This window comes from Zeus faber (genome assembly GCF_960531495.2).
Source record: "Zeus faber genome assembly, chromosome: 10".
In the NCBI taxonomy this organism is placed as follows: Eukaryota; Metazoa; Chordata; class Actinopteri; order Zeiformes; family Zeidae; genus Zeus; species Zeus faber.
Window position 1 is genome coordinate 23,953,172 of NC_137199.1, and position 17,438 is coordinate 23,970,609.

The window sequence follows — 17,438 nt, forward strand, 5'->3', positions numbered from 1 at the left end:
CCCCAGCATTTATTGCAGAAGCCATGCAAAAACCAGCTCAGTTCCTATAAGACCTGCACAATCACGCTTGATTCAGTGGGGTCAGGTTTCTCTCTCGGCACAGAGTGAAACTCCCCCCGTGACGCAGACGCTATTATTATGAGTCCGGGCCGCGTTAAAGCATGTGCTAGAATTAGAAATCACAAGAAATGTTTCATTGATCATTTCCTCCGCACACAATGCATATGAAGTGTGTCTTGCTGTGCATTCATTTGCACGCGTTGTTTGTTCGGTAGGAGTTGTGCTGAGTGGCCGATATGGTGACCGCAGTGTATCATTATAGTACCTGTGCACTGTTTACTAATCCTGTAGGATTTCCCTTATGGGATAATTAAGTTTACCTTGGACAAAATATCTTTCATCTTTTACGAGCATTATGCTCTGGACCTGCTGGCGCAAGAAAATAATTTCCATGATATCACAGTGGCATCAAAAACCTCCTCACGTACAAAACCAACTATAAAGGAATAAACAACGCACTGGGAATAAATAGACAGTATACATGGAAAAAGTCAACAATATACCTTGAGGGCGGGGGGAAAACAACAATCCTTTATTACGCTTTTTCAATTTCTTACATTTAAAAGATAAAACGAATTAATGGCAAAATAGTGGCAATTTGATGTACATGTATGTGAACGACGCTGTGCAAACAGAACGTACGTGACCTGATTCATTCATCATCCATCTCCCCGTGTGCGTGCGTAATGTGATTTCTGTTGGTAAATTCTCATAGTCCCAAGTGAAATTCATAGACCTCGATATCTAAATAATACATTTATCTTAATTTTATAAGGTACAGCGTCAGATTTTTGTCAAGCAAAAATACACACAAAATAAAGCAAGAATAATCACATTATTTTACAAATGCAGGTGGAAGCATGCGCCGGCATTTCACAGTATTTAAGGGAAACAGAATAAACGATCCTCTGCATATTAAAAAAGGCATTTGAGGTAAAACGATAGAATAATATGCAAGATGACACAAATGACAAATGTAATAGCATTGATTCACTTTTAATAAATACGACGAGGTTCTAAAAAGTCTAAAACAAATGTATTTAAAAGCACAGTTCACCTGAGAAAATACAGCTGTAAATTCACATATTATTTGCAGTGCCCATTTACTCTCTGCAGAGCCATGGCACTCACATTTAGCGCATCTTCATCGGGTAAAAACCCTCTCAGTAGGAAAGACAGAAGCATCTGTGAGAGAAACAAGACAAGAGAGCAGCAAAATGTGTCAAAACGAAGCATGAAGGCAGTGATTAAAATGAATAAGTAAATAAAAGATCCTAGATACGTAAATAGGGAACGCCCACAGCACGACAGTCACATCCCTCAAACCCGGGGGTGAGATACTCACATACACCAACTTTTTGTTTTCCTCCACGTCCTGGAAATACCTAAACACATTCTCTACATCGGTCTTCTTCAAAATTAGATAGTTGGAATCTAGGTCAAGAACAAGACATGGATAAAACGTTTTAGATACGCGCCACCGACTGAAACGGAGCAACTATGTTTTTTTGATTACCCCGCCAACCGTAGATAGGGATTGCCTACATTTGGCGTTGATGAGCTGATGAGCCTTCTCCCTGGTCTCCTGCTTCTCCTCACCGGTGCGAGGAGGCACGGGCGGATGAGGAGGAGGAGGTGGGGGAGGAGCGCCCTGCGGCCACAGCGCTTCGCACAGGTTGTCGATATAAGAGGCCATTTGCGCTTCAGTTGGATGGATCTTGCCGAAAAAGGAGCTCACTTTCCTGAAGAGGCATGGGCGCAATGTACAAAGTCATTTGTGGGCCCTCGTTGATTTTGTCTTCACACTTAGAATTCACTTACAAAATGAACCTTACTTTTTTAGGATGGGCATGACAGGCTTCAACATGGCATCAAATATGTTCAATAGAATCGAGTTGCCTGCAAGACATAAGAAAAGCAAGGGGGGGAGAATCAATCAAAATAACCGCCTCCTTAACTTTTTTTTTTTTTTTTTTTTTTTTTTTTTAAGAAAGACGTTTAAATGAATATTTCAAATTGAAACATTTCAAACACACCAGCTATCTCTTTCAACAGATCAAAGACGGCTTTGGTGGGTTCCAGCCGCTCCCATCTGCCGTGGCTTTTCTGAGAGTCGTCGTCCTTTGGCAAAGTGCTCTCATCCTTCCCTTTATTCCTCTGGAACCCACACGACAGTTTCAAGCACAGTTTCTCCTTTCTGTTCGACCCGCTCCCGAAATGCCACGACAGGCCCTCTGACCCGTCCTCGACCAAACACCGCTCTTGGTTTTCGTCGCACGCCTCCTTTGTCGACGCCAGAGACTCTTGCGACCTCGACCAGGATTTCCCTCTTATTAACAGTTTGAAATGGGAGGCCAGGGGGTTTTCGGAGCTCTCGCTTTTACCGTGGCAGCAGCTTTGACCGCCTCGGCTGTTTTCCTCGCTTAAGTTTGAATCCGACCTGCCGGGAGATTGCGTCTTCTTCTCTGACGTTTCCTCGGAGGGCTCCAGGTGAGGATCACAGTTGGCGATACAAACAGTCGGGACGGTACTGCCAAAGGTTTCTCCGCTGAGTGCCGTGGGCTCCGGAGGTGAGGAGCTCACATCCTCGTTTTCTACATTAGGGCTGCAGTGCTGTTGGAAAAGCAAACAATCCATTTGTACCGAAAGCACCATCACCTCCATTATGGTACGCAACTCCTCCCAGTTGAACACATCCATTAACCAGTTCAAAGAGCAATTACTATAGATCACTAACAGAGAGACACACGGGATTACCCCTGTGTTTACCGAACAGAGTATGCGGTTTACCTCCTCTTCTTCCTGTCCTGGTGTCAGGAAGTAAGCCAAGCCGCTTAGGAGGCCCCACACGCCCCCATAGTTCTCCTCCTCACTCAGCAGCTTTTCCAGCGGGCAGAGGAACTGAAATACGGGCTGTGTGTGGCCTATCAGCTCATCCAACACCAACTCCTGGATTGTCAAATGCCAAGAGTAGAAAGGCAAAGAATCATGAAGAACTGTGATAATAATTTTCAAAGAATCCATCTCAGGCTCCGGACACACCAGGGGGCCTCTACTACCAAGCAGGATTTGGGGTTAGGCTCATTGGCTCATGGGTACGTCGCCATGGTAACGTATGCCACACCTAGCCTGCTCCGGAGCAGGTTGTGTTCGGGATAGCAGTTCAACACGTATAAAAGCGCTGCCTACTGACCAATCTATTTTTTCGGAAAACGGCATCACCATTCCTAGACGATCCCGTGGGCCTCGGCGCAAAGAGTCAGAGGGTCTCTTGCCGAGTTCAGACTACGCAATTCTGGCCTGATTTTCCACTCACCGACAGGTTATGGGAGAAGAAGCCAGAAACATACAGCATACCTATTTTACTTTTCTTCTCTAGGTTTTTAATATCTTTCTTATATAAATCCTGCTTTTACTCGTGGGTTTTTTTTTTTTCAATGATCAAGAATCTAATAAAGAATGAATAATCCTGTCCCGCGCATGGTATTGTGTCATTTCCGGTGTCACTTCTTGCATGTGTTTTCGTGACAAAACGTAGGGGAGGACTCGTCTGGGATTCCTCCTGGTGAAAGATCTTGTAATGTGTGACCCCCTGTCGCCGATCAGTTGTGTAGTGTGAAACCACGACGACTTCCAAGGTTCTCGATCACGAGACAGAAAGTTGTGAAGTGTGAACTGTTCAGCGATCTGACGACTTTGAAAGTTGTGTAGTGTGTCCATGGTATTAGGAAGGCAAGAGATTTTAAAGATAAAACCCTTTGGCTTTTCCTAACGAGTATCTATTTGAAAGATAAATAATATAAATAAATCTTCTATATAATTCTCTATATAAATTCTCATTCTAAAACAGAGACTGATTAAAGCACTAAAGCCTTGTACTTGTTGCCCTTTTAAGATTTGCAAGTAGAACTACTTACCAGTTTGAATTATGTTTTAATATTTGTTCTTTATTTGCTCCCAAGACTATTTAACACTGCCGTGGTTGCAGCTGAAAGAATACATCTATGCCATACATTAATTAAATGGAATACACAATTGTAATTATCGTCAGATCCGCCTTAATGATGGGGCAGTAATCCGTCTATCATGCGATCATGATAGAATCCAGAATCAAGTCAGAAACCAAACGGGCTGTTTTTCGTTATTTCGACTTTGTTCTGCAATTGAAAATAGAACGGGAGAAAATTAGGTATTTGTTTTTTTTGATCATTCAATATTTCCCATTTGGTGAGCCCCGGCCCCCGGGGGGGGGGGCCAGGATCCCACCTTTATTCTTCACGTTCATTGCGAGGGAGGTGGACGGGTAAGGCGCAGCCAGCCACCCCATCCCGGCTGGGGCAGACTGTCCTCAGTGCTGGGGCTAACGCACACGTGAGTCAGGGTCTCACAAAACTCCACGGCGCAATGAAAGTGAAGGATCAAGGAGAGATGCCGGCCCCCTGGGGGTAGGCCGCAAATCAAATATGAAATGATCGAAAAATACATGGATTGGCGGTGATATTGATGAGCCTATTAACTTACGCATTCACACTGTCGGTAATTCTTTGGCAGCAGCAACTGTGTTGCTTTTAGGCCAGATTATATTTTTTAATCCTTCCTATGTGTTTAATATTAGAGCTTGCTCATCTCGCGTAAATTATGTGGCTCTGGTAGACTTCTTGGTAGACTTTGTCTTCTTCTTCTGTGGGCGGTGGATTTGTCCGTGTTTGCGATTGGTCATATGGTGCAAACACCGCCCCTTGTACATGAACACGCTCATAGCTAGATTGGGAAAACCTGGATTGACTGAACCAGTCGATAATTAGCGCCATGACACTGCTCATGCGTGATTGTGGTTGTTCGGCATAGTGAAAGCCAGCTAACAAAAAGATATCCTGGGTATGTTGAACTTGCTTCGTGGCATGTAAACAAATTCTGCCCACCCACACACAAGTCACACTCTCTATAAACTGTGCACAGCTGTAAAGTTCCCAAACAGACACTGATGTAGACCAAATTACTCTATAAATGTATATATATATTTGATAATGATTCTGTTAGTGTGACTTACTTTCCTGCGTCGTCATCTTCTTTTGAGTTGTGTGAAAACTTGTGGTTTTCCTGCCACTCTGGGAGGAAACCACCTAGATGCGCTGTGATAAGTCTATCCTGTATCAGCAGATACTGATTGACATAGCAGTTGTGCCTGATACTGGAAATACTGCGCTCGGTGTACTTAGAGCTTAGATGGGTGATTTGTTCCTGTACCAGACACCTGAATACATTATCCGACAGCCTGCAGATATTGTATCGCCGCTGTTTGGCCAGGCACAGTGCTGCAATTCTCAGATTGGTAGTTAAGGTGCTGGTTTTGTGTATTTGTGTAACTAATCTTTTAATTTGTTTGAAACCATGTCTAATTTCTACCTCTGTTTCATATAAAGTAAATATAAGTGGAAATAAATAAAATGAGAGAGCTGCTTAAACTATTTAAAAACTGCTTAAACTATTTAAAAACTAAAGTAAAGTAACAGCAGGGAAAACACTTGTACATTAATAATTTCACAATTTTGAGTTTACTCTAACTCTAAGGCACACTTGAATGTCATCTAGAGATTATGAGGACCAGACATGATGAAGCCAAAAAATATATATAATTTTGTCTTTTATTACCTGCAGGAAGTGCTCAGCAGATGCTCTGGCTTCTTCTCTGACCTCATCGCTGACGAGGCTCTCAGTGATCTGCTCCAGAATGCAAATGGAGGGGAGGTTGGTCGAGTTCTGAAAAGGCAGCGAAGTGAGCGTGAGAGGCTAAATGCGATGACATGAAGGGTAAACTGCTCCCGAGAGTGTAATGTTCTTTCGTTTCAAAAACTCAAGAAAGATTGTAAAAAATAAAAAAATAATAAAAAATGTCCTCCCGAATGAAGGTAAGGGTACTGTCCTACATTTGAAAGTCATGAACGATTTCAGAACAATGCAGTTCTGGGTCTCTTAAAATTGCAAACAAAATAGTAGAGCCCCTGCGCCTCTTTTTCACTGTTCTGTATGACCATATTCAATCGAAGAAAAAAATGCATTTATACCCTTTCACTCCAGTTTGAGTCAGGAAATCAACTTCATATAAAATCTTGCAAAACCTTTAATAAATGTACTATTTTTTCCAAAAATCTAAAAACATATGTCTAAGATACCAATACATCGGAGAAAATAAAAAAAAAAATAAAAAAAACAAAAACAAAAAAAAAAATAAAAACAGAGATCGTCACATTTGCCTCTAACCTGCCATCTGTTGCGGAAATATACAACCTCCGTGTGGGACTTCTTGATGTCCCAGTTCAGGTTTTCTGGATTGTCTCTTTCTTCCAAATGGACAGTGAAGACGAGCTCCTCATTTTCCACTTCCATCTAAAAATCAAAGGCAACATTAGTCGAACCTAAACTCACAGACAGGCAAGGAAAAAATATAAATAAAATAAAAATAAATAAAAACCCAGAAGGGAAAGGAAACTAGAGAAGAAACCACAGAGGGAAACCCCTTCCCAGATGGTCAGGAGAGCAAAAGTGCTGAATTGGTACATATTTATATACTGTGTATGGCAATAAGAACAGAGAAACAGTCTATAAAACCCCAAACCACAGAGACAATGATAAGGAATAAAGCGAACAAGGTCAATGAAGTCAAAAGGGCATCAGCTGTAAAAAAAAATATATATATATATATGGTGCTGTTTCTAGCAACGCAGTTCTAGCCATGGAATCTCTGGTTCAACCATTAACCCAACTTCCAAGGACATTTTTTAACAGAGCGTTGCAGTAACCTTCAGGGACTTCTGAGTGGGATTCTCAAATCACCTGAGGGATGCGGACAGCCCAGTGGCTGACCCTCCACATCTCGTAGGAAAGCTTGAATTCCATCATGTCCTCTTGGACGCTGGTCAAGAAGGCCTCAAGATCACTGTCCTCCTGCCGATAAAAAAAAACAAAAACAAAAAAAACCCCACGAAGCCATTTGCGCTGTTTCATAAAGACCACTTCTAGTTTGAATTTTAATATTGTGTAATCCGCCTCCTCGTGCAGCGATCTTACGTCGTCAGAGTCTGGCTGGCTGCGAGCAGAACTGTCCCCGCTGCTTCTAGTGTCCTCATTGGCCCGGTCATCGTGGTTGGCCAAGGCTCTGAACATGAGCTCCTGCTCCTTCTTCTTCGACTTCTTCCTGTGCTTCTTGGACTTTACCTTTTCCATCAATTTTGACCATCCTTCTTTCAACTTGTTGGCTGAGAGCATACAATACAACATATTGAGTTAGATCCCTCCGAACAACCCGTATGGTCTCGTATCGGCAGACCGAATAATTTGAAAGTAAGAAAAATCTGATCCTGAATTGCACCATCAGCCTTTAAAGGATAACGGCCATCTGATTCTAATATATGACAACATAATATTGTTGGGTGTGGTTTAAAGGGTCATTTTAAATGTGAGAACAACATTGTTTCTTTTGGCCTCATCGAACTTTCATTCAAGTCACAGAGGTATTAATGGATGGATGGAATGGATTCTCTTCAAGCAAGACTATATCAATATTTGTAATAATAAAGATTTGGTAGGGTTAATCACAGCACTAAATGCATGAATATGAGGATTATTGTTTGTCATGTTAGGCTGCCGGTACTGACAAATCCGGTAAATAGTAAAAAGAATAAAAAAATTCTAGAGATTGTTGTGGAACCACACCCACTCAAACGGATTCATTTAGGTGAGAGCAATTATACACAAAAACTAAAACTTAAACATATACATGCAAACACACATCTTCTTTTCAACCGTTTCCTACGGCTGTTGGAGTGCGACGTTTCCTCAGAGCTCCCAGAAATCCTAAAAAAAGCAACCAGACAGAACAGGGCGAGGCCCGATTCAACACGCCGCATGAAGCAATCCCACAACATCGATTCACAGCTAGAGCCACGGCTAGGGGAATTGAAAAAAGACGAGAGAAAACTCACACTTCACTGCCCTCTGCTCCCTCACCCTCCTCTTGAGAGGCTGAGGAGGCTCGCTCCGAGTCCGAGGGGCACAGCTCCTCCGCGGTGCTTTTGGGGGTCGCTCTGTCAAGCTGACCCACCACCAGCTGGTTCAGGTTGTCGGGGTCGGACAGCCAAGTCACCAAATGCTCCAAAGCTGAGGAAAATGCATCAGACCCATCCTACTTAACTCTTTTCAGCCAAACCGATGCAGATAGAATCTCAAAATGGATGTTCACGTTTGACATATTTAACAAGGCTGAGAATAATCATCATCCTTAAATCTATTATTCAAATTCTTAGCACGGTCATGATATTTTTGCAGTGCTACCGTCTTGATAGGAGGCATGCCACTCTTCTCCGAAATACTGTCCTTAACTAAATTATTCGAAACCACTTGTTTTTGAAACTCAAAACTAATATTTGCACCTGCAAGCACAACACTCGGTTCTGCGAAAGGAGCATGAATGTTTCATATCATTTTCACAAAACAACGATGGCGTATGTGTTAATGTTTTAACCAGGACTATGATATACCAAGTCCGTGTGAAATCGGTTGGCTTCTATAAGCTCTTTGACGTAAAAAGGAATGTGAAAAAAGATGAAAAAAAAAAAATAATAATCACCATGTGTCACTGGCAACAAGAGATTATAATTCTTTCCTATGAGTAAATGATTAAAGGCTTAGCTATTATGTTACACAAAATTCTGCAAAAAAAAAAAAAAAAACACAACTGAGTGGGTGTCTAATGCTTGCTTACCCTTTAAGGCAACGATCTCATTTAAGGCACAGCGGTTGACATCCAGTCCCCATAGAGACTTGGGGAAAAGGTTACGTACCAGAGCCTCAGAAAACACTCTGAGAACTGCCATCTCTTCTGCTCTGGAACCAAATAATGGCTCCCTGAGAAACAAAGCAAAACAAGACAAGTCTAACACTCATTACCACTTTTAAATTATAGACGGTAATTTTCTTTTACCACATGTAATAACACAGTATCCGGGGAAAAAATTTAAAAAATAAAAAAAAAACACCAAGCTCATGCAAAGTGTTCAACCAGTTAATTTGAAGGGCTACACTTTACTTCCACAATTGTAATACTTTAATGCAGTACAAGAAAAGGCATTAATATTTCCCTGCATGCATGCCTGGTGGAAAAAAGATACGACAGAATAAAAGGAAAGCGAGCAAATACGAGTCTCGGGTGATGAAAGCCATGAACATTTATAGAGTGCAGCAAACTTTCCAAGGGTACAGAGTGACTGAGAAAGCGGGTTGGACTTCCAGGAGACGAAAGAGGCCTCACCTATCAGGCTGTTTGGCATTATGCAAGTGCTGGGTCAAGATACGGATGCAGCCCACGACCGCTTCACGCAGATCAAAGTCGTTGGCACTCTTGATGACTTGGTCTACGACGGAGTCAAACTCCTTGTACAGAGCCTGGTACAGCGGCTGGGAGTCGCAGGCCTCAGGGGGGGAGTACCAGGAGAGAACCAACTGGCTGTAAGCACACTCAAACACTGTTGGGGAGAACAACCACCACCACAGCATTTGGAATTAGAATTTGTATGTTGGATTTTTTTTGTACCGTTTAAGCCAATTCAATATTCAAGATTAACTTTATTGTCCCACCAAGTGGAAAATTTGGCTGGGGCTTCACCTATGCTGCAGCCGTAAAAGACAAACATTCCACATAGAAAAAAATATATATACAAAAGACGTTAGTAAATAAAAAAACGTACAGCAAGGTTCATGAAAAGCCCCTACAGACCAACAGAAAAACAGACACACCAATAGATGAAAGATCTGCCACAAATTCCTTAATAATAACAACAAGGATCCTTCAGTGTCCATCCTGGCCTCATCATTTTCTTATCTGTGCCTAGGCTGCCTAGGGAAGGTTTTATTGACACAGGGATAAATTAATTTTAAACATTAATTTCAGATGCCACAAGGGCCTCTGAACCTCTTCCCGGAGGGCAGTGGCTGATTCTTAGCGTGTAGGACATGGGACGGGTCAGTAACGATGCTATTGGCTTGCCTGTTCGTAAGTAGGCTGCAAGGATATTATACTCTATGATTATATTATATTCTTTACATTTTAAAACCGGTTTGGTGGATCACATAAGGGGTGTAGTATTAACTGGGACATACCCACTTGACCAAACCTGTGCAGCGACAACAAAGTTATAATGCGAAAAAAGCGTGTATCGCTTTGTGATTTCAACATGGGCTCACAGGTTTCTTCTGTAGTTCTTTATTATAGCGCCCCCCCCCCACACTCTCAAAGCCCCTCCTTTGTGTAATATGAACTCTAAGCTACATCTGCTCCAGGCATGTTGTGTTTTTCAACAGTAATGTTCCCTAAACACTGGAGATATTTTGCTGACCAACAGATGAACAATTAGTTAGAATTCATTTATATCTGCAATACAAAGGGGCCATCCACTGGGAATATTACTAGAGATTTGGATTATTGAGGGTGATAATAATAATAATAATAATGATCATTAAAAATAAAAATAAAAATAAGAAAATAATAATAATTGTCTGTGAGGTGAGGTCCCACCTTGAGCTAGAGACTTTTTCACATGGGGATACTGCGTGTCTAGTGAAACGTCATCCTGGGGAATAAGGCTCTGCTGGGTATTTCCTCCATCGGGGGAGTCCGAACCAACCAGTCCTTCCTCTGCGGGGATCCCCTAAAAAAAGAAAAAAAAAAAATAATAAAAAGGCAAAAAGGCAAACACGGATTAACTTAGCGCACCGAAAAAACCCCAAAAACCTTTTCTTTTTCTTTTTTCTTTTTCCTTTTTTAAAAGCGGGATCGAAACAAGTAAAACGGCGCCCGGGGTCACGCGTGACAGGCCAATATTTGCTGTTGTCAGATCAACTCTCGTGAATGTGCGTGAGCAACAAGTCAACGCGCTGGGACGCTTGATAAAATACAAATTGCAGAAGCCCTCCAGTGTTTTCCTTCAGAGACGACTACACTATAATATACTATCATAAACGAATAAACTATACTATACTATACCATCCGATGCGTTTTGGGTTTTGTTTTTTTTGCCAAACATAAAACACGGATCAGACTAAACGTGTCCTCACCTGGACTACATTCTCCTCGGAGACTTCATCCGTTTGGGTGCCGCTCTCCCTGCCCGCGTTCCGGAGCAACGGGGTCGAAAGGTAGCACAAAAGCCCCAAAATGTAGTGGGTCACCGCGGGGCCGTACTCGGAGAAGTACCACAGAGAGCCGAGGGTCGCGGCGACGAAGAAGCTCCATAGCAAGTCCATCATCTTCTCCTTCTCCTTCTTGTTGTTCCTTTACGAGGACGCGGTGGGATCCCTCCTGTTTGCCGCTCCGCTGGACCCCGCGCCCTCCGACGTCCGCATGCCGGGCGCGTCGGGTCGGACTTTGAAGGAACGAGAAGGGAAAGTAAACGCCGCTTTCTGGAAGCGGGTCGAGAAACACGGAAAAGCGGAGCGGAGCCGCCAGCGGCACTGTGATTCGCTGGAAGTCACCGGGGGCCGAGGACGATGACACCGCGCCACCTGCAGGTTCGACTACGTATGGTTTAGAAGGAGGAGATGGGGGGGTCATGCGGGCATAATTCAAGAATGCTATTTGTTTTCCGGCTTTGTTAGGAAGTTATTTAGTCCAATAGGCCAAACGTTAACAGCACACAAAGAGCATATAATACACACTAAACACTGAATCTTCCATAAACCTCAAAGTGATGCAACTGTGGCCATACCTTTACATATACACTGTATATTCTTTATTATATTTGTGCTTGTTGTATTTGCATATTTATGTTTGGGATTTCACATTTTTTTAATGAATGTTTTTTGGGTTTTTTTTGCACTGACTACTTTGAACTTGAACTTGTTTTGCGTCGCCTCTGGACTTTCCTCGGGGTTCCCAAACGTGTTTGTGGCAAGTTTCATAAATATTATGCCATGAGGTTTAACAGTCAAACTGACATAAAATGGAAAATGTCACGTCAAAAAAATCACCATCATTAGTGGACTTGAAAAAAGTGAACATGAAAAGCAATAAAATCCAAATATATAGTATATTTGTGTGTGTATGTGTGTGTGTGTATATATATATATATATATATATATATATATATATATATATATATATATATATATATATATATATAATATTTAGCTGCGGACCCCCTGCAATTACTCTAAGGACCCCTAAGGGCTATGCACCACAGTTTGGGAACCCCATTTGTGCCCTATTATCTGCTCATACATCTGCATTTTGTGGGATAGGCCTACAGTATCAGTACAGCATAACACCTAAGCCAAGCAGGAAAATGAAAATGTATGAATTATTTTTTTTATTTTTGGCTCACTGAGTTGTTGTTAAATATGTGAACTATGCAGAATATGTGGTTAGAAATAAGTGGTTTGTCTTGGCCCTGTCCGAGGTTCCTGGACACGTAAAGGTCTTCCAGCGTTTCATTACTTGACCAGTGTTTTATGCACACTGGTGATGTAATATGATAGTCGAATAGCACACCTTATGTACCTTATTCCAAAATATGATAAAAGTCTCGAGAATGTTAATTGCAAATTAATGCCAGCAACATACTCTTAACATTTGAAAGGGGGAAGCTTTTCGGTTTCCCCGCTTACCTGTCTTCAGGGAAGCCTGTTTAATCACTGGTGGTGACAGGGTCACTAGTCTGTGTCACAACATTATTCAACCTGTCAGCTCAGCACACGCCGAGAGTAGCTATGAACAATATCGGTAGTTCCATAGAGTAATGCACTACCACTTCAATAAAACTGGAGAGTATGAAATATTTTGTCAAGTCATGTGCCCCAGGAAGGGTGTAGCCCACTTGTCAAAGTCAAAACGGGGCCCCGGAACGGTATGAAGTCTAGTCACGTAAAACATCTGAATTGCCACCTGCGAGATCTCAAGCTGGCGTAGGCCTAATGCTTAATGCCACTCGCAGACGGAACGTAAATGGCACTGATCCCTATTCCTTCTGATTCACTAATCCCTCTCGTATCCCGGTTGTAATGGGGCGGCCATGGAAAGGTCATGGTGAGTGAAAGGATTATTTTGTTACCTGCTGGAATAGGCTTTCAACATGTAATGAATGTGGACAGTAGGCTTGTTATTTGAAAATTTCTTGCACAATGTCTCAATCGTTTTTCGAGACTTGAAATGGATCCCAAAAGGAAGATGTGACTGCCCGCATGAGTACATGTTGTGTTAATATTATAAAACAACATTATACATGCGTCCTCCTTCCTCAGTGTTGTGGTGCTATGTCTGAAAGCTGGCATGGCCTGATGGCATAACAGTAAAGTTGAAATATGCTGGATAAAAAAAAGGTAGCTGTAAGTCAGGACTTTTATTCTTCATGCATTTAGTTACACATTTTTGTCCAAAGTAAGTTCTATTTTACAGTACACTTGATGTTAGGCTAACCAGGTGACACTAGGTATCATCAAAAGTTACCACAGAGATAATTCCTCAGTTTCCATGCCCTTCGTGAGGTGCATAACGGGACAAAGTGAAGTATTGCGGTCTTGACTAATTTCAATGCGCACTCTGTTCCTGTTTCACCCACAGGGTCATAAAATATTGAGTGTGGTGTATCTCAGCTGCGCATGAGAAAATTCCTGACGCGTGAAAATGCCTGAGACCTCAGAATTTAAAAAGTGCTAGAAATGTATCCCCACACAACAGGCCATAGTAAGAAGGTGGTTCCATTTCAGGCGCGGTCAATTCATTTTGTTCTTCATAATCCATTACAGTACGACCGGCTCGTTAAAGGGTGAGGATCACGTAGGGCCATGAGTGACTGGTTCCCCCGCTGCGGGCTCGGCAGGTTAAAGAGTTATCCGTGGCCCTTCTGTGCCGACAGACATTTGGCTTGAATCCCAGGCTGCCTTCCAGCCGGTGCGATCGTATTTCTCCAGGAATCGCAGTCAGTACTCAAACACATTCTGGTGTAGTAGTCGTCACCTCTCTCACGAGCACGTGCCAACACTAAGTAATTTACCATAATTTCAATCCTTTCTGGCAGTTGACAACCACTTTCCTTATTAAGTGGGGGGAGGTTATCCAGGACCAATTTAACATTAAAGACAAACCAGTCAGTCAATTGACTGCTGTTATAAATTACTTGGCTGAAATAGACATGCCACTCCAGCAGACCTAGTCCACAAGTTCAAGGTTAAAATCCTCAGACCTGCCAGTTGGAGGCAGAATAGAGTAAAAGTATATTTAGAAGTCTTAAGTAATCCACTGCACACATAAGCCAGATCCCTCACCTTTCACACAAATCAATATTTTGCTAAATCAGTATGTGTGCAATGAACTGGTAAATAGTAACTTAAAAAAAATAATGAATTGATCTTCCGCCTCATGCAAGTTTTTCTTAAATTTAAGCAGCTCAGACTCTCATTAGATGTTGGCTCAAGGCTAACAACCCAGAAGAGCTCGCCTCAAAGCAGGAGGATGTTGAATCGATTTCGGAAGAATAAAGACAATAGCAATTCAATCCAAAACCACGCAAGGTTCGTTCAAGTTACCTTTATTTTTAATTTTTTTTTTTTTTTTTTTTTTTCCCCCTGGCAAGATTCCTGTGTTCAAAGAATGACATTGTGGTAAGGGGAAAACAAAACCAAAAGTAGGGCCAAAAGAGTGCATTACAGATTCCCCTTGGTGCAACTAGTAACAACATACTAGTTGGTCCCTATACCTTTGCATGATAGTCCTTTCAAATGTACAAGATATGTTACAGTTAAGAGTCACAACATGAGCAGTGAACATAAAAAATAGCATTTAAATGACTTTCTTCAGTTCATCATACAGGACCAGCACAAAAGCACCACCCATGCCTCTGAGAACATTAGACCACGCCCCCTTGAAGAAGGCCTTGCTACCCTCGTCGCGGGCGATCTTTCTCCAGCAGTCAATGGTGCCGGTGTACATGATGTCCGCTGGTGGGAGAGAAATAGAACCGGTTACAGAGTTGCATCACGGACAGTCCAAAAAAAAATTAAATTCCAGCGTTAGAATGATTACCTCCTTTTCTTCCGGACTGCATCATCATGCGACGACGAACGGTGTCGAAGGGGTAGGACACGAAACCGGCGACGGCGGTCACGGACTGGGCGATCATCCAGCTGACAAATATGTGTGTGTTCTTGGGATCAGGAAGCATCCCTGGAGAGGAAAGATTAGGAGGATCAACAGATGTCTTGAGGACCCAGCGCATCAATGAGAAAGCGGACATTTAACAAGGGGGGCTTTGGTTGTGCGACACAGCGATGACTCACCCTTGGCTGTGTCATAGATGCCAAAGTAAGCAGCTCTGTAGATGATGATACCCTGCACAGAGACGCTGAAGCCCTGGTAGAGGCCCTTGATGCCGTCGGACTTTGTGATCTTCACCAAGCAGTCGCCCAGGCCCTTGAACTCGCGCCCGGCGCCCGCCTTCCCGACGTCGGCCGCCAGGCGCGTCCTGGCGAAGTCGAGCGGGTAGACGAAGCAGAGCGACGTGGCCCCGGCCGCGCCGCCGGACGCCAGGTTACCTGCAAAGTATCTCCAGAACTGCTTGCGCTTGTCCACGCCGTCGAGGAAAATCTTCTTGTACTTGTCCTTGAAAGCGAAGTTGAGGGCCTGGGTGGGGAAGTATCTGATGACGTTGGCCAAGTTTCCTCTCCAGAACGACAGGAATCCCTGCTCCTTGGGGATACGCGTCGCACAGTCGATGATGCCCTTGTACTGCTGGTCGACGGTGATCTGTTTGCTGGCATGTTGTACCTGGAGGTGAAACGGTGGGGATGGCTGAGCATTAGATGCCACGAGCTACGACGACGGGAAAAACTGTCAGTGCATGGAAAAGGGAACGGAGACAGAAGGGCGGCAGAGTCACGCCTCCGCAATCCCCGATCACGAGAAGCCCCGGACGGTTATCAGAAGTCAACTTGTTAAACTCAAGCCGCCTGACACCGTTATTTATACACTGCTCTCAGACAGGCATGTGGTTCACGGTTGGCCTACAACTCCAAGTCACTCATTCAACCATTTGACAGCACCGCCCCCCACCGCGTGATTCGAGGCCCAGTGGGCTCAACCGGGACTTTAAAAGTGTCACTACACCGCCCTTGCGTGACCTTGATCAGTTGATGTCCGAGTCCCGACGTATCACAACTCCCGAGCAGAGAGAATGCGCTTAATTCAGTACTTTAAGGACACTCGTGGAGGAGGCCACCCATTCTATGTTACGTAAGAGGTTTATTTCTGGATCGAAGACCGTTGTCCACCGCCTCGCAAAACAAAATCAGATTGACTCAATTGTTGTTTAGTTCGTTCGGTGAAAATCAGTCATTAGTGGTAAAAAAATAAAATTAAGAAAAATTGATTCAAATAACTTTCTTAAACTTAATTTCAAGAGTGGAATGTTTTGACGTTTCATTAAATAACTTTTTTATTTTTTTTTTGCTTATTTACAAGCGCCATAATAAAATGAAAACACGCACCTGCAGGAGGAGCTTCACCCTCTCGATGGGCGCGACGGCTGTTTTGGAGATGGCGGCGGCGACGCCACCGGCCAGGAAGTCCTTGGCGAAAGAAATGGCTGTCTCGTTCATCTTCGGTTGCGGACCTCTCTGCTTCTCCTGCGGGGACCGGTGCGACTCGCCGGCGGAGAGGAACTGGCACCGGCCGCCCCGGGAGAGCAGGTTTAAAAAGGACGGGGTGTGCGCGAGGAATGGCGTCGACTGCGTCCCCCGCGCGTGATTGGTGGAGAGGGAGCGGAAGGGCGGGGCCTGCATATGTCCTTCGATTCTGTTTCGGCGTTTTCCTCTGGAAGTGGTCATCTTCGCACAACTAACAAAGGTTAACACCTTTTGTGGGCCTGTGATAATCGCACGCTGATCAGAATGTGTTTAGATGCAGCTTGGCGGTCTTATTTATTTATTTTTTCGGGTCTGGGTGGGTTCAAGGTCATCATGTCAAATGAAATGTCAGCATGCAACAGCTGAAGGCCCAAGGGCCTGAGAGTGAGCCTGAGCCATGGGAAAGGTCATTGATGTCCCAAAGACCTCCACTGACCTACTCGCACGCTGTCGAAGAATCGAATGATTTAATCAGAAGACGTGACTCTAAATGAGCACAGTAAAAAAGTTTTGAGATAAAGTCGTCCAAAAAAAGGGGACTTTCTTTCTTTTAATCAAACACCTAATAGATTAAGAATGACTGTCAATGTTATGCTTTGTCAAAAACAACTGATATCAGTTAAATTAAGTTAATGTTTTGCTGGGTGTGAACAGAGCAAACTGTGAACTCGGCACCTTACAACAGAGAACATGTTGGACTGGGAGCAGAC

The 17,438-nt window shown here is 43.4% G+C and overlaps 3 protein-coding genes across 3 annotated transcripts; all 3 read right to left on the reverse strand.

Moving 5' to 3' along the window:
• Nucleotides 1–569: 569 nt before the first annotated feature.
• Nucleotides 570–7,681, reverse strand: LOC307235809 (uncharacterized protein). Its single transcript, XM_080008027.1, has 10 exons — nt 7,129–7,681; nt 6,895–7,005; nt 6,322–6,447; nt 5,713–5,820; nt 2,851–3,009; nt 2,097–2,673; nt 1,896–1,959; nt 1,606–1,802; nt 1,406–1,494; nt 570–1,245 (listed from the first exon to the last, which is right to left on the reverse strand). The coding sequence occupies exons 1-10, from the start codon at nt 7,336–7,338 to the stop codon at nt 1,147–1,149; spliced, it is 1,740 nt and encodes a 579-aa protein (XP_079864153.1). The 5' UTR covers nt 7,339–7,681; the 3' UTR covers nt 570–1,146.
• A 3-nt stretch (nt 7,682–7,684) lies between these two features.
• Nucleotides 7,685–11,361, reverse strand: LOC307235955 (uncharacterized protein; the record flags this gene model as incomplete). Its single annotated transcript, XM_080008216.1, has 6 exons — nt 7,685–7,914; nt 8,043–8,217; nt 8,822–8,964; nt 9,368–9,581; nt 10,631–10,763; nt 11,170–11,361. The coding sequence occupies 6 exons, from the start codon at nt 11,359–11,361 to the stop codon at nt 7,806–7,808; spliced, it is 966 nt and encodes a 321-aa protein (XP_079864342.1). The 3' UTR covers nt 7,685–7,805.
• A 3,259-nt stretch (nt 11,362–14,620) lies between these two features.
• Nucleotides 14,621–16,891, reverse strand: slc25a5 (solute carrier family 25 member 5). Its single transcript, XM_080007929.1, has 4 exons — nt 16,591–16,891; nt 15,385–15,871; nt 15,131–15,271; nt 14,621–15,045 (listed from the first exon to the last, which is right to left on the reverse strand). The coding sequence occupies exons 1-4, from the start codon at nt 16,882–16,884 to the stop codon at nt 14,888–14,890; spliced, it is 1,080 nt and encodes a 359-aa protein (XP_079864055.1). The 5' UTR covers nt 16,885–16,891; the 3' UTR covers nt 14,621–14,887.
• Nucleotides 16,892–17,438: the final 547 nt, after the last annotated feature.

Coding starts and splice junctions, on each gene's coding strand:
- slc25a5 (XM_080007929.1), bottom strand. CDS start 16,884: ATGCAGGCCCCGCCCTTCCGCTCCCTCTCCACCAATCACGCGCGGGGG. Junction 15,872..16,590: donor GGGTGAAGCTCCTCCTGCAG/GTGCGTGTTTTC, acceptor TTTCACCTCCAG/GTACAACATGCCAGCAAACA. Junction 15,272..15,384: donor CATCTATGACACAGCCAAGG/GTGAGTCATCGC, acceptor TTTCCTCTCCAG/GGATGCTTCCTGATCCCAAG.
- LOC307235809 (XM_080008027.1), bottom strand. CDS start 7,338: ATGTTGTATTGTATGCTCTCAGCCAACAAGTTGAAAGAAGGATGGTCA. Junction 6,448..6,894: donor GGGCTGTCCGCATCCCTCAG/GTGATTTGAGAA, acceptor TTTGATTTTTAG/ATGGAAGTGGAAAATGAGGA. Junction 1,246..1,405: donor AAAACAAAAAGTTGGTGTAT/GTGAGTATCTCA, acceptor TTTCTCTCACAG/ATGCTTCTGTCTTTCCTACT.